Genomic DNA, 16,340 nt, shown 5'->3' on the forward strand with positions numbered 1-16,340 from the left:
TCTCCCACTTGGTTCAGTAAATAGGGCTTACTGAACCAAGTACCACACAGGCGGACCACCCAGAAGTTAAAGTGTGCAGGCAATTTACCTCCCAGGATGTGAGGTTACTGCAGGTTAATTGCCGAACACGTGGCGGCGGCCATTTTAGTCATTCGAATGCGGTCAGCGGTGTATGCTAAAGATTCTGTGGAACCAAAATCGGCTACACATTTTGCCGAACACCGCTGACCCTTACCTTCTCCCATACTGAACTTGCAGCTCCAGAGACTAAGTCCCGTTCGAAATGGGACTTAGTCGTTTTTCAGCATGAAATTGACCGGCCGCACAGCCCAAATCTATGGAACTGTTTTGGGCAGGAAATTGTGCTTGCGGTCGGTCATAAAGGACTTCCAGCTAACTTTTGATCCACTGGAGGGATTTGGCTGATTTTTGGAAGTGTTTATGTTTGATGTATGCTGAGTCTGAATATGCAACTTTTATTGAAATTGAATGTATGGTTTTAAAGTTACAGTGTGTGTGTAAAAACTGTATTTTTATTGTATGTAATAATTGGTTTAACTGTTTATCTGAGGGGAGGAAATGTGTGGGCTGCACCAGATGTGTGATTGGTGATTTTATGCCTCCCCCTGGGAGTGTCCTATTTGCATGTAACCTCAATAAAAGCCAGGCTGGGTGTTCCAGCATCTCAGACCTCTTCTGACCCTCAATACGTAGCCTTGTCTCGTTATTGGAGGGAACTGCTATATCACACTGGGGATTGCTATGCTCTGCATATTCCCCTGAGCTCTTAATCACTTAGCTCTTTTAAGAGCTTGTTCCTGTTACGCTCTCCTGGAGGAGAGGTCTTCCCCACACTAACCTGGAGGACAGAAGCCGATCCAGGGTGGACGGAAGACGGCGCGGCTCCAGTTAAGCTACGGCGGTTGTGGAGCCTGCGGTGGTTGTGGTGTCGTCTGCAGTGCTTGGAGTCCTCTGAGAGCGCTAGGAGCATCCATCAACGGAGGGTACTCGGTCGGGGTGCCAGGTGATCCGTTACAGTCTGCTACTGGCAGTGTGCCAGTGCAGTAGAGTAGAGATTTAAAGAAACATTCCACTATAACCACCTACAGCCATAGTGGTTATGGTGCTTGACGTGTTCCTTTTAGAATGATTTATTTATTTATTTAGCATAATCATTTTTAATGCATTAAAACGTGGTCAGGTTTTAACTTTACTTTCATCCTTTACTTTTTTTTTTTTATTTTTTTTACTATTTTTACACCCTCCTCGTTTTTATATCGACCTGAGTAGACTGAGTTAAAAGGAATCAAATACAAAGCATTTTAGTCTTAACTATAAACTATATTTCTCCTCTTTATTAGCAATGTATATCCGAGCTATGACTGAACTGTACTGGATTGTGATAACTAAATCTAAAAAATATATACTATCCATTATATTCAAAAGATAGTGGAACATCACACAAAAAGGTTAACCGAACTTATAGGTGATTTTTAATGTTCGTTTTTGTTTTCTTCAATTTTCAGTTTAATAGATGCTCTCTCTCCATAGAGAAAAGTTAAATCGTAAACATTGAAAATGCACATTTTATTTTTTGTTTTAGAGCGTTACTTTTACAGTTTTAAGGCACTCAACCTGTTGGATGCTTCTCATGAAGAAGCGTTCGATCTTATGCTTCTCATAGAAAAATATTCACAGCGTAATTATGCTGTGCAAGATGACTCGGAACATGAAGACTTTAATTATTAAAGAAGTGCCTTAATCTGACTGCCACTTGAGTGGCTATAGCGAAAGGTAGACATTGTTGTTTCTTGTTTTGCATTGACACACAGGCAGTGCTATTATTTTGCTATAACAAGGTCAAATATTTTTTTTTTTAGTGTTTTATATTGGTAGAGGCAACAGAACCACTTCATTATGGTGTAGGGGTTTTGGTGCTTAGACTATTCCTTTAAATATAAACACAACTGTAAGAGGGTATGGTTTTTGTCTCCTAAGTCAGTGGGTGGAAAATATTGCATTATATTAAGGTCCTGACAGTCACTTTCTCATAATTTTACATCTGTAAACTGTATGGGTCAGTGTTATACAATGCACAATACTCTTATTAATTTACAGTTGTGACGTGTCTACATTTAGCAGTTTTCTCTTCTGTTAATTGTGTAACTTTAGTTGAAAGTATTTTACCAATTAAACCGGGTAGAACGGGAGTTTTGGCATTTTCTGAAGACATTGAGAAAAGAACACCTCTCAGCACAGTTCTGTGGTTTTCAGTACTTATGTTCCCATAACCCACCTACAGCAAACATAAATTGATGGAAGCAGCTGTGAAATACGCCAGCATATTTCATTCTTAATGGGATGCACTGCAGTTTTACATAGGGAAAACAAATATAAACACTAATGGTATAATTTTACTCCCAAGCGTGTATAATAAGACTGCTGCCTTTTTAAGTCATTAGTGCTTTTATAGTAATATTATGATTTATAGTTTAAATCAATCATCTACGGATCAAGTATAGAAGACACATTAAAAAATACATACATTATACATATATACACATGTATATTTATTTTACCAGATCCACCATGTTTTTAGGGAGACCTATAACTTTGGCATATTTATGAAAATGTATGCCAAGGGTTGCCTTGCAGTATGTATAATGCATGCTCTGTAGGATTTATTGCCTAATTACCTTATCTTCTACTCCTTCCACTGAATTCTACATACTAGAGGGCAACCCTTTTCATATGCTGCCCAACAATATGTAAATGCATAAAATCTTAAAAGGAACACATGGCTGATATTATGTCCCGAAAAGGAAAACCATATAAATCAGAGGATGTACTATATGTATGTAAGTTTTGTGTGTATATAATATGTATGTGTGTGTGTGTGTGTGTGTGTGTGTATGTACACCCTCTTGCTATTTATGTGGTTTTACATATCAGGACATAATATCAATCATCTATTTCTGAGCAGGTATTAAAGGGACACTATAGTCACCAGAACAACTACAGCTTAATGTAGTTGTTCTGATGAGTTTAACAGCTCCCTTCAAGTATTTTCATGAAAACACTGCCGTTTCAGAGAAAATGCAGTGTTTACATTGCCCCTAGGGACACCTCCAAGTGGCCACTCCTCATATGGCCACTGGAGGTGCTTCCTGGCTCAGTGCTGCACAGAAGGCAGTAGTGCCGTTTAGCATCCCCACGCTGTGCAGTGATTCAATGCATCTCTATGAGGAGGTGCTGATTGGCCAAAACTGTGTTTGGCCCCACGCCCTTGCCGATTTTAGCCAATCCAATGCTTGGATTGCAATGCAATGAATTGGCTAAAAATCAGCCATTTTGATGATTTCACCAAGGGGTCAGGACCAGTGCCGGCAGACCTGTGGAGAGCTGAAAATAAGGTGAGTTTTAATCCATTCTGAGGGAGTAGGGAGGGGGGGGGGGGTGGAGGGGCGCAGAGAGGGGTTTAGCACCATAGGGTCAGGAATGCATGTTTGTGTAGAAATTTACCAGTAGCTGCTGCATTTCTCACCCTAGTCTTATACTCGAGTCAATAAGTTTTCCCAGTTTTTTTGGGTAAAATTAGGGGCCTCGGCTTATATTCGGGTCGGCTTATACTCGAGTATATACGGTATATATATATTTGCGGTTATTTGTATTTTATATATATATATATAGATATATATATAGATATAGATATAGATATAGATATAGATATAGATATAGATATATATATATATATATATATAGATATATATATATAGATATATATATATATATATATATATATATATATAGATATATATATATAGATATATATATAGATATATATATAGATATATATATAGATAGATAGATAGAGAATGTTATTCTAAGTGTATTTTGTTACATATATATGTATATTAATAACAAAATACAGTTAGAATGAAATTACATATGCATATATAATTTATATTAAATTTTGTTTCAATATTTTATTTACTTATTTTATTATTTTATTATTTTATTATACATATTTATATATAATATATATGTATATCTATTATATATATATATATAATATATATACATATTATACATACCGTATATACTCGAGTATAAGCCGAGTTTTTCAGCCCATTTTTTGGGCTGAAAAACCCCAACTCGGCTTATACTCGAGTCAAGGTCTGTATTATGGCAATTTGCATTGCCATAATACAGACTGGGGGGAGAGGGGGGCTGGCAGAGCTGTAACTTACCTGTTCTGCAGCTCCTGTCAGCTCTCTCCTCCTCTGCGCCGTCCGGTCAGCACCTCGGTCAGCTCCCAGTGTAAATCTCGCGAGAGCCGCGGCTCTCGCGAGACTTACAGTGTAAGCTGACAGAAGAGCAGAACGGACGGCGCAGAGGAGGAGAGAGCTGACAGGAGCTGCAGAACAGGTAAGTTACAGCTCTGCCAGCCCCCCTCTCCCCCCCACTGAACTGCCACTGGACCACCAGGGAAGGAGAGCCCCCCTCCCTGCCATATATCAAGCAGGGAGGGGGGACGAAAAAAAAAAATATATAAATAAAATAAGAAGAAATAATAAAAAAATAATAATAATAAAAATAAATTAATAATAACAAAAAAAAGGGGTATAAGGACCACTATGGGAGGGGGGGGGGGGGGTATAAGGACCACTATGGGAGGGTGGGGGTGGGTTAAGGACCACTATGGGAGGGAGGGGGGTATATGGACCACTATGGGAGGGAGGGGGTGGGATAAGGACCACTATGGGAGGGGAGGGGGATGTAAGGACCACTAGGGGAGGGGAGGGTAAGGACCACTAGGGGAGGGGTGAGTCAGGACCACAGGGGGGGGGGGGTGAAGGAACACGGGGGTGGGGAGGTAAGGACCACTGAGGGAGGAGGAGGGGAAGTCAGGACATATGGGGGGGGGGAGGGGGCGGCAACATTTTTTTTGCCTACGGCGGCAAATATCCTTGCACCGGCCCTGCACACACTGCATTCACACACTGCATTCATGCACACACACACTGCATTCATGCACACACACACTGCATTCATGCACACACACACTGCATTCATGCACACACACACTGCACTCATACACACACTGCACTCATACACACACTGCACTCATACACACACGCTGCACTCATACACACACACATACGCACACACTGCATTCATTATACACACACTGTAAATAAATATTCAATTAATATATTTTTTTTAGGATCTAATTTTATTTAGAAACTTACCAGTAGCTGCTGCATTTCCCACCCTAGTCTTATACTCGAGTCAATAAGTTTTCCCAGTTTTTTGGGATAAAATTAGGGGCCTCGGCTTATATTCGGGTCGGCTTATACTCGAGTATATACGGTATATATATATATATATAACGTCATTCTAAGTGTATTTTAATATTAATATATACTTAATATTAAAATACACTTTGTATGACGTTACATATACGTAATATGTATATGTATGTGTATATATATATATATATATATATATATATATATATAAAATTTCATTTATTTTTACACTTGTTTAATTTTTTATTTTTTTTTACTTTCCTACCAGCAGGGGGACTGTCTGATATTTCAAACAGTCCCCCTGCTGGCAGATCCATAGCCAGCTATAGGGGGCCATGTGATCGCTCTTTGAGAGCGATCACATGGCCCCCAGGGGCCTCATTTGCCGGAGGGGGCTGCCTGGGCTGTCAGGCAGCCCCCCAAAAGAGGATCGCGGCGGAGGGGAGTACACCTCTCCTCCAGGGCCTCAAAACCGTTACGACGTTCCATGCCGTCACAACGGCTTTAAAGCACTTTTAATGCGGGACGGCATGGAACGGGGTTAAGGGGTTAATTTTAAGACCTGCTAAGGAACAGATTGTTTTTATGTCTTGATATGTAAAACCATAATATTCTAAGAGGCTGTATTTTCATTTTCCCATGATTGAATAAATATTATAAAATACAGCCACGTGTTATGGAAAAATAGTGAAAAATATAACGACACACATTCATTTGGGGCTGCCCGAGACATGTATGTCTCTGTAATGTCCTGTTATCTATGTATCAGTGTAGAATTTGATTGTTTTTTTTGTTGTTTTTTCATGTGACTATAAACCATGCATACTTTATTGTGATGCACACTCACCTGTTTGGTGTTTTTTAATCATTAAGCAGCTGTAGAATGTTACTGAAAATCTCAACTGGATCTTCTATATAGATTTAATGCAGAAATGAGCACCTCGCACAGTGGGGATGGTGAGAAACGACACCTGCCAGTTGACTTGTCCCTACTAATTGGCTGAAGGAGCACACCCGCTGCTATGAGCTCTGCAGGGGGAAAAGAGCATGCAAGTTCAGTCTGTTTTTCACCATGTATTGTGAGAATATCTTTAGCAATTTTCCCCTTTAGTGTTTAGTGACACTTCAAGATGTGATTTGCCTTAATAAAACACAATGTAACTGTGCTTCTCTTCGTAACCCATGTCTCCTATGTATTGATTTTGGTTTAGTACTTTTACCGATTTCTTTATAAAGAGGCACTATCACATATGCGCTTTTCATAAACCTAGAATATTATTATAAACTCTTAAACCCCCCCTCCCATTTTTTTTTTTTTTTTTTTTACAATCCTGCATGAATGCAAGTTCATAACTGACGTTATCCTGTCTCATGTAGATTCTAGGTGCTGAAGACATTTTTTTTTTTAAACTTAAAGGGATAGCCCAGGCACTAAAACAACTTTATCTCAGTTAAGTTGTTATGGTGTCAGGAGGCCCCTGGAGGCACGCTTACCTAAAGGGGCAGCGCTGATTGGCTGAGAGTGGTCAGCTGATGCACTCAGCCAATCAGTGACTCCCCATTCACTAATCTGACTTGGAAAGAAACATACCTTTCTCAAGCCAGTTTAGTGAATTCAAAATCACTGATTGGCAATATCTACTAAATATATAATTATTTTTCTAATTTGGGCAGTGGATGCATGATGGTATATTTCTATCATGCAATATTTTACCAGCACGTATGGATTCCCTGCTGATAACTATGGAGCCCAGGTATCGTTTGATTCCTGGGTCCAACATTCGTGGCCCCAGACTGACTGGCTTTAACCCCTTAAGGACACAACTTCTGGAATAAAAGGGAATCATGACATGTCACACATGTCATGTGTCCTTAAGGGGTTAAAGGAAGCATTTAAATGCAGATTTAAATCCCCATTGTAACAATGTGGTATTAGCATGGTTAAAGGACCACTCTAGGCACCCAGACCACTTCAGCTTAATGAAGTGGTCTGGGTGCCAGGTCCAGCTAGGGTTAACCCATTTTTTTATAAACATAGCAGTTTCAGAGAAACTGCTATGTTTATAAATGGGTTAATCCAGCCCTCAAATCCTCTAGTGGCTGTCTCCCTACTTCTTCCGGCTTGTCATTAAGACTGATACATTGAGGTCTACAATTTTGCTTCAATGCTGAATTATCAAGAGCATGATTTTATTGAATATTGCATTTTTAGATGCTTTTGTTTTATTTGTTTTAATACTTGTATCATGGTGAGCAGTATATTTAAACAAAAAATTTGCTAGTTTTATACTGGTTTTATTGTTTTTCAGTTTTCTGGTTGTGTTTGATTCTGCATTTAGGAGGAATGACAAAATCTAATGGTCATTTACAAGTGCAACCCACAAAAGAGATTATAATTCTCTATGCTTAAAGGGTCTTTGACATCCACAAAACAAGCTGACGACTGTGAGATTTAAGGAGTAATAAGCATATTATATAAAATGCCCTAGTAAAACTGCCAACAAGACCATTTGTTGCATTCTCCCTTAAGCAAATTTATTTATCTGGAAAAGAACCACTTTCAATTAGTTTTTTAGCTAATTGATCAGTTTAAAACAAATTGAAAGGGGTTCTATGCTGGACAAAATAATTGTTAAATGTGTAAAGATACAGAAGGTATTTTTTTTCCCTTTCTTCTTTTCTAAAATACACTGGATAATAATACAGTATATAGCTGGTGCTCAAAAGGGTAAATCATCTGCAGGTATGATGCTCAATGTATTGCTCACACATCAGATATTCATTCAGAGGGCTATCCCTTTAAGCTTACTCATAGCACTCGCCTGTGCTTTGGCAGCCACACTTTGGTATAATTTTAGTATCTGATGTGAGATGTTACCTGTGATCCGTAGCCCCCTTATTGTAGGCTGCAATGTATCTGGTATTTTATAACAAGGTAAAGTCCATGGCTTTTACTGACAAAACAAAGTCTTTCCCAGACTTATTCTGTTGGCGTACCACGCTGTAGAACTTGTGAACTGAATATACATATGGTACAGCAGAAGTGTGTAGTTGAGTCCTTCCCACTCCTGTTCCTACCTCCCCCAGAAGCAATCTGCACTTATTTTATTGTTTTATCGAGGACATGAAGCTGGTTTTTACAGACATATTCAGCAGCATTACATTACTGGGCCTGGCCTCACACCCCTGCACATTTCCCCTTTTAAAGTGGTAAACAAGCATGATGCCCCCTCATCACATCATTATCATTTCAATTATTCTCTTTCTTAGTATCATATTTTACAAGTTTCATTTTTACAAGATGACATGTTATTGTGCTTGAAGATTATGAATGTGCGAAGGGCCTTTCTAGCTCTATTAATTGTGGTGTTAATGTAACTTTTTTTTATGTGCCAAAGAAAGAAAGGGATTTGTCATTCTGTTGTATTTATTAAATATTCAATGTTTTAACTAAAAGGGCTACTTCAAGGTTCATTTAATCATCCACTTAAAGAAAAAAAGAAAAAGAAATAGTTTTACTTTTACAGATTATAGCATAAAAGGGAGTGATCCAAAAGAGAAATGGAAGGGGGCACACCACATCTACACATATCAGAGTATATATAGTACAGATAATAAAATGAACAGTGAATAACACCATATGGAAACCCAATATGAGCAAGTCTGCAAAATGTCATCGCAGCCTGAGACACTGACCAACACATGTACACGCAAATTATTGGTTTTAATTCAATTGTAATCCACTCAGTCTCCTTACCTTTGGGAGAGCTGGTGTGGATCGGCTTTCCCTGGGGTCCAGTGAGTGGCTGGTTGTGAGAGAGTGGATGCAGGCGGTCGGCTGCGCATACTGTATGTGGGCGGCGAGATAGTCATTACTAAGCGGTGTGAGAGGGAGCAGAGCAGGAAGATCACAGCTTTCTCGCCACCTGCCAACAGTGTTCACAGCCAGCTGGCCGCTCCCCTTGGAGGGGACGATTGTGCGGTTTCACTGGCTTCTAGGTTAAAAGCAAATTTGCCCTAAACTAAACTCCACTAGACTCAAGAAAATTCTAAAATGCTTTTATGAAGAGATTCCAAGGATCACAAACCCTCAATTTTCTTGGAAGTTTCTACAAATATCAAATATGCCATAGACAAATACTCACAAGTAACAATGCATAAAAACTACCTTGCATGAACTTTACAAAGCAGTTCGTTGATCATGGTGGCTTAATTTGCAAGGGCACCAAAGAACTTGTTGAATTCTGCAGACATCCCAACATGCAAAAACTAATTTCAGGGCGGTGGCTTCAATTGCAGATACACCCCACCCACCCCCATGTGCACGCCTACACACTCACACGTACACACACACACACACACACAAATAAACAAGGCCATGACGTTTTATTATGGCAGAACACAACTATTTACATAAAACACAGACATGTGCACACACCTTGACACACAGATATACACACTGATACACACCTTGACACACTGGTACATACACACACACACAGATACACACACTGACCTACATAGACACATGTTATAATAATTTGATTCGCAACCACTCTCCTGGAGGGTGGCTTGCTGGGGGTCCTGGCTGAGGCTGATGGCAGTGAGCATGTAGGAACTCACTCATGCCTCTCCTCTACATCCAGCCACCTCCTCCTCCCATGTGATACTCTGCGAAGCTGGAAGGAAGTAGTAACTTCACTGGGGCCCGCTCAGGCTCTTAAAGGGCCCTGACACCCGACAGGGCCTCTGTTCGATACCCAACATGTGGATAATCTGTAGGGGGCATTTATCATATATAATATCTGTGAAGCTGTGTGTGTAATCACACACACACACAATGTTATATACAGTGTGTGTGTGTCTGTTTGTTTTCTGGGATATTCTAACTTGCAGGTGTCATCAGTGAGTCTCCTGGAGCTACCGGGAGATTTGGTATGTCTGATTGGAAGATGCAGGAGCTAAAAGTCTGAGGATCACATTAGACTACTGAATAAGATTTAGTGATGATTTTTTGCAGCTCCCAGTGCAGTGTACTGCGGACAAAAAAAATGCAAGAGTGAACTACATTTCTGCAGATTCTGTGTCCGAGAACTTCCCGTTTACATCTTAAAATCTTAAAGCAATCTGTATGTTAAAGCCTTAGAATGTTTGCTCAATAATATGAGAGGGAAAAAAAAAAAAAACCTTGCCGCAGGAATAAAAAAAAGAGACTAAAGAACTACAGTTTACTTTTCTACAAATTATATAGAATACCATTTCCCCAGAACAGGTTTTAAATCCTCCAGACAATATTTTGTTTAATATATATATATATATATATTGCAGTATGTGCTCTTGTAAACCTTGGGGAAGCAGAGGTGTAATTGCTGGATGTAAGCCTAAGAGTAGTCTCTTCCCTGTTTACGTTATTCTTTCTTTCCTGATAAAGAGGTGGGAAAACTACACATAGGTGTAGTTCCACTTTGACTAATGAAAACAAAATTCGAAAACTTGAATTTATTTTACTTTTGCGTATTAAGAATTGGGGGTGCCAGGACTCTCCTGGAACCATAACAACTACAGAGAACTGTAGCAGTTATGGTACTTGAAGTGTTGCTTAAATTTACGGATGACCATTTTTCTATACTAACTGATAAAATGAAGCCTATACATTGTGCTGCTAAAATAGCCAGCAAGTTAATGGATTAAAATGTATTCATACCTAAAAATAGCCTACATTTTCTGTACACATACACAAATGCCTCCACAGTGCAGATGCATGTATAACCATACAAAGCCAGCATACTGGAGGTTTAGATCTGCTGTACATGTGGTTTTGAAGTATTCTTAAAATGTCTATACTTAAAGGGACACTATAGTCACCCAGTCAACTTCAGCTCAATGAAGTGGTCTGGGTGCCAGGTCCCTCAGGTTTTTAACCCTTCACATGTAAACATAGCAGTTTCAGAGAAACTGCTATGGAAACTGCTATGTTACATAGCAGGGTTAACCCAACCTCTAGTGGCGGTCTTCCTGACAGCCGCTAGAGGCGCTTCTGCGACGCTGGATGCGAAATTCGCATCCAGCGTGCAGAACGTCCATAGGAAAGCATTGAGAAATGCTTTCCTATGGACGGTTTGAATGCGCATGCGCATTCCGCTCCACTCGGGAGCTAACGTTGGCAGGGGAGGAGAGGTCACCAGCCCCGAGGGAGCCCGGTGCTGGATTAAGGTAAGCTGCTGAAGGGGTTTTAACCCCTGCAGCCCAGTGGGAGGGGGACCCTGAGGGTGAGGGTCCCCCAAGGATGACATAGTGACACTATAGTGATCCTTTAACGAATATTGTGGCTAGCACAATGTATGACTGACTGTATTTCTCATAGTAAAGTGCTACAATATACATTTCATGTGAATGGTGCATTTCAATTCCGCCATGGCATCAAAGTAGAAGTCCTTAAATACAATATATTTTATCTGCAGTTAAAGCAATGATTTTTACTTTTAAACTGTTTTTTATACCCAAGTCAGCTTTGCAGTTCTCCGTATAAATTCCTATACATAAAACCTGCAAAGTTTCTGTTCACTGACTGCAGTCAATATTTAGTGTATAAAGTAAATCATTTTTTTTTGGCTAGAACTACAAAATAACATGCAGTTACAGTTGGCAGGGCATGGCGTTTACTTTTTAATTGTGTGTAGAAATCTTTATGCCAATATTTGTGAAGTGTTTATTTTTTTTTATTTTTTTAAATAATAAACTTTTTTTTTCTTTTTTTCTTTTCCTTTTTTTTTTTTAATAAAAGCAAAATAGCGGTGGCTACTTCCTGCTAAGTCTAATATCTGAAACATTGTTGCTGCTATATTATAGAAATACACAACTTTTTGCATTCCAGCAGTCGATACCTACAACTACCAGTATACCTAACACAATAAAAAGATGGTTGAATGTTATAGGATTTATTTGTAAGAAAAGATAAAATAAAAAAATAGAAAAATTAACCTTTTAGTGATGTTTCTTCTTAAACCCTAATGTCTCTAAGATCACAGGTACCTATATACCTGCTGTAATCTCATAAAATGGAATGATGGCCTTGATGTGCCTTTTTATTCCTTTTTGTTTTTGTTTTTGTGTGTAATAGTATTTTAAGCACACTTTTATTTAAACTTAAATATGTCCAAATCAGAAATTGATAAAAGTATAATCGGCAATGCAATGAGCTTTCTTTGGGGTATCAACAAAAGAAGTCCCTTTCTATTGCCCTTTCTCTTCGAAGAGTTAATGTATATAGAATCCCAAACGTAATAGACCGTGATCTGCAATGTCTTCACAGATGTTGTGCTTATGCTTGAGGCCCTGGTGACAGAGATGAGATGTACTTTTTAGACTCAACTTGTAACCACCGAGGAATGGCTTAAAGCGAGGTTTTATGTTCAACCTTTTCCTTACAAATAGAGTTGAAATGTTGAGCATTTGCAGTCATAAAACTTTTAAGACATTCTTTTTCAGCAGTTACTTTTTTTTATTTTTTTTATTGTTTTGACGATGGAGGATGTGTTTTATGGATCAGCTGTAAAAACGATTTTGCTGTGTTATAAAAGTGATCTTTATAGTTAAAATTTAGATGTATGTACATATCTATCTATAGACCTATCAGTGTCAGTCTCTCTTTCTCCCCATCTTTGCGTCGGTCTCTCTCTTTCTCCCCATCTTTGCGTCGGTCTCTCTCTTTCTCCCCATCTCTGCGTCGGTCTCTCTCTTTCTCCCCATCTCTGCGTCGGTCTCTCTCTTTCTCCCCATCTCTGCGTCGGTCTCTCTCTTTCTCCCCATCTCTGCGTCGGTCTCTCTCTTTCTCCCCATCTCTGCGTCGGTCTCTCTCTTTCTCCCCATCTCTGTCTCTCCCACATGGCATCTTTGTAAAAGTCTTGCTCACTTCATCTCTATAATCATTTCTGTGATGGTCTTTGTCTCTCTCGCTCACTGCATCGCTGTGATGGTCTCTCTTTATCTCGCTTGTGTAGATCTCACAGTTTGTGTATTACTAGTTGGGTGCTAAACAGAATTGGATTGTTTTATATTGACTCAATAGGGGAAGCCCTAACAATGTACTCTTATTTCATAGCAAATAACCTCATTGCATGATTGCCACTGCTGAATTTTCACCCATATAACTGTTATTGGGATTTATGTGAAGTCCCATCACATTTTATATCACCCTGCAGGGTCTACAAAGCTTTTTGTGTTCGTGCAAAATCAAAGCGGAGAGCATAGTTAATTTTATGTGTTCTGATTTTCCTTAACAGATATTTTAATGTAAGTATGGTGAACAATATAGTTTTTGCTGAAAGGTGTCCATTGTTTGCTTGTTTAGAGACAAGTTCCAGCAACTTCATTAAAGGGATTTTATAGTGCCAGGAAAACAATGCCGTTCCTGGCACTATACAATCCTTCAGTGCCCCCCCTCACTCGCGCCCCACACTCCCACCCGTGCGGCTGAAGGGGTTAAAACCCCTTATTCAAAGCTTTCCTGTGAGGAAGAGTCTGACGCTGGAGGTCCTCATGCATAAGATAATGGACCAAAGGTCCATTTCAATTCCGGAAGTCCCTCTAGTGGCTATCTGGTAGACAGCCATTAGAGGAGGAGTTAACCCCTCAGAGGTAATTATTGCGTTTTCTCAGAAACTGCAGTAATTACTTCTGTAGGGTTAAGGGACATGGGACATTGCACCCAGACCACATCAATGAGCTGAAGTGGTTTGGGTGCCTACAGTATCCCTTTTACCACTACAGTCTGCTGTAGATGTTATGATGCCTGGAGTACTCTGACCCGGTTCCCCAGTCATGGGGTTCTTGATCCATATGCTTACCGGGTTCCAATGCTCCCTGTTAGTCCAGTGACATGCTTCCGGCCTTTGTAGAGCTGCAGAAACGGGAAGCTGGTAAGTCTACATTCATTGACTGAGTGTCAGCTGACTTTTCTCAGCTGATAATGGTAAACCTGTGCAAAGAAACTTGCATAGAATTGACATTAACCAGCCTGAAACTCTAATTCCGAGTTGGCTGATGACACCCCTATGACTCTGCTGGAAAGAAATGTACACATTTTCAAAGTGAAACACTGTACATACAGACTCCAGGCACTATGATCACTTGAAATCCCTGAAGTGATCATGGTGCTTGTAGTAACATTTTAATTTGTAGTTGCTTGGATTGTGTAGACCAATTCCAACAATCTGCTAATGAATTTGGTTTTATTCTCTTTAACTTTCAGTCCCAATTCTTGATCTCCGTTAATGTTTGCTTAGGTGCAACTGCCATGTTTAAGTGTGGGATTTGCTATCTCAGTTTTAATGATTTGTATAACATTTGTACTCTTCCCTTTCTCTTTCCTAAGGGTGTCCAAGTGACCTCGAGAAGATGGCTGAATCTGCAGGAATACCAAAGCAAGAAACTAATGGCTGACAACGGGGTTACAGTTCAGAGGTTCTTTGTCGCAGACAATGCCGGTGATGCACTGGAAGCTGCAAAAAAGCTAAGTACGTGCAAATCCCAAGCTTTATTCACATCTGACTAACTCAGGGACAAAAAAATGGACGTCCGGTTTCCTTACAGCAACAACGCGCATGATGCACTGCCAATCACAGGCTGGCAGAACCTTGTGGGTGGTGTATTTCTAGAGAAGCTGGTGGGATACTTGTTGTTTTGCATTTTGCTGTTCTTATCCACAAATTGCAATATTAATACCTGCGTTCCTAATGGTGCATTAAATTATTGTCATTTGAATTCTGATCAGTGTTTGGCTTTGCACACACTAGCTGTGCTTTACTCTAATACATTGTTATAAATGGTGTGATCGCACCGCCACATTACCTGTTTTTCATTTGTTAAAGCGGCACTGTCATGCCGAACTTACCTTTCCTCAATCTCTTCCTCTTCTCCCCCTCTCTCAGGATCTGTTATTCTTTTCTTCCTGTCTTCTTTAGTTTTCTTTAAAACCATAAGACAAAGTAGGGACTCTTTGTCTTATGGGATTCCTCCGCTTGACCAGCTCTGACCAGCGGAGGAGCAAAGTGTGCTTCATTTCCGCTGGTCAGAGCAATTTTCCCATGATCCCTAGCTTTCCTCCCAGTTCCCACAATACTTCCTGTCAGTATTGCCGAAAGTCCTGTCACTTAGACAGAACGCCGGCAAAACTGCCGAATTGCATCCTAACAGAATGAGCACCGTTTCTCCATTGGTGTTAGGAAGCAATTCGGTACTTTGTTCGGATCGGAATTTCATTCAAATGAATGAAACTCCGATCCTATTCATTGCTGTGGCTGCATCTTGCAGCCGCTTAGTAGATAACTCCCTAATTCCCACGGTATCAGGGAGCTATCTACTAAAAGGCTGAAAGACCTGAATTGGTCTTTCAGCCAAATTTACTAACACCAAGTAAAAATGACTTGGTATTAGTAAATAATATGCCCCTACTCGCTATACCGCGAGTAGGGGCATGTCTAGTAAGCAGTGAGCAGCCTGTGGCTGCTCACTGTAGAAAAAAAATAAAAAAAATATTGCCCCCCACCCCTAAATGACGGGTGGGGGCCGTAAAGTAAAATAAGGGAGGGAGACCTATTGTCCCCCCCCCCGGCCCCCACCCCTGAGCGGTGGGTGGGGGCCATAAAGATAATGAGGGGGGGGGGACCTACTGTCCTCCCCCCCGGCCCCCACCCCTGGGCGGCGGGTGGGGGCCATAATAGTAGTAGGGGGGACCTACTGTCCCCCCCCCCGGCCCCCACCCCTGGCCGGCGGGTGGGGGCCATAATAGTAATAAAGGGGGGGGACGACCTACTGTCCTCCCCCCCGGCCCCCACCCCTGGGAGGCGGGTGGGGGCCATAATAGTAATAAGGGGGGGGGACCTACTGTCCTCCCCCCCGGCCCCCACCCCTGGGCGGCGGGTGGGGGCCATAATAGTAGTAGGGGGGGGGGACCTACTGTCCTCCCCCCCGGCCCCCACCCCTGGCCGGCGGGTGGGGGCCATAATAGTAATAAAGGGGGGGGGACCT

At 40.7% G+C, this 16,340-nt stretch overlaps 1 protein-coding gene across 1 annotated transcript in view; it reads left to right on the top strand.

Annotated features, from left to right (window-relative positions):
* The window catches only part of SUCLG2 (succinate-CoA ligase GDP-forming subunit beta), a 269,052-nt gene that overhangs the window by 39,763 nt on the left and 212,949 nt on the right, over positions 1 to 16,340 (top strand). Inside the window, exon 2 of the mRNA XM_063426806.1 lies at positions 14,686 to 14,827. Coding sequence (XP_063282876.1) covers positions 14,686 to 14,827 — 142 coding nt within the window. The remainder of the gene's footprint in view (positions 1 to 14,685; positions 14,828 to 16,340) is intronic.

This window comes from Pelobates fuscus, chromosome 7 (genome assembly GCF_036172605.1).
Source record: "Pelobates fuscus isolate aPelFus1 chromosome 7, aPelFus1.pri, whole genome shotgun sequence".
Lineage (NCBI taxonomy): Eukaryota > Metazoa > Chordata > Amphibia > Anura > Pelobatidae > Pelobates > Pelobates fuscus.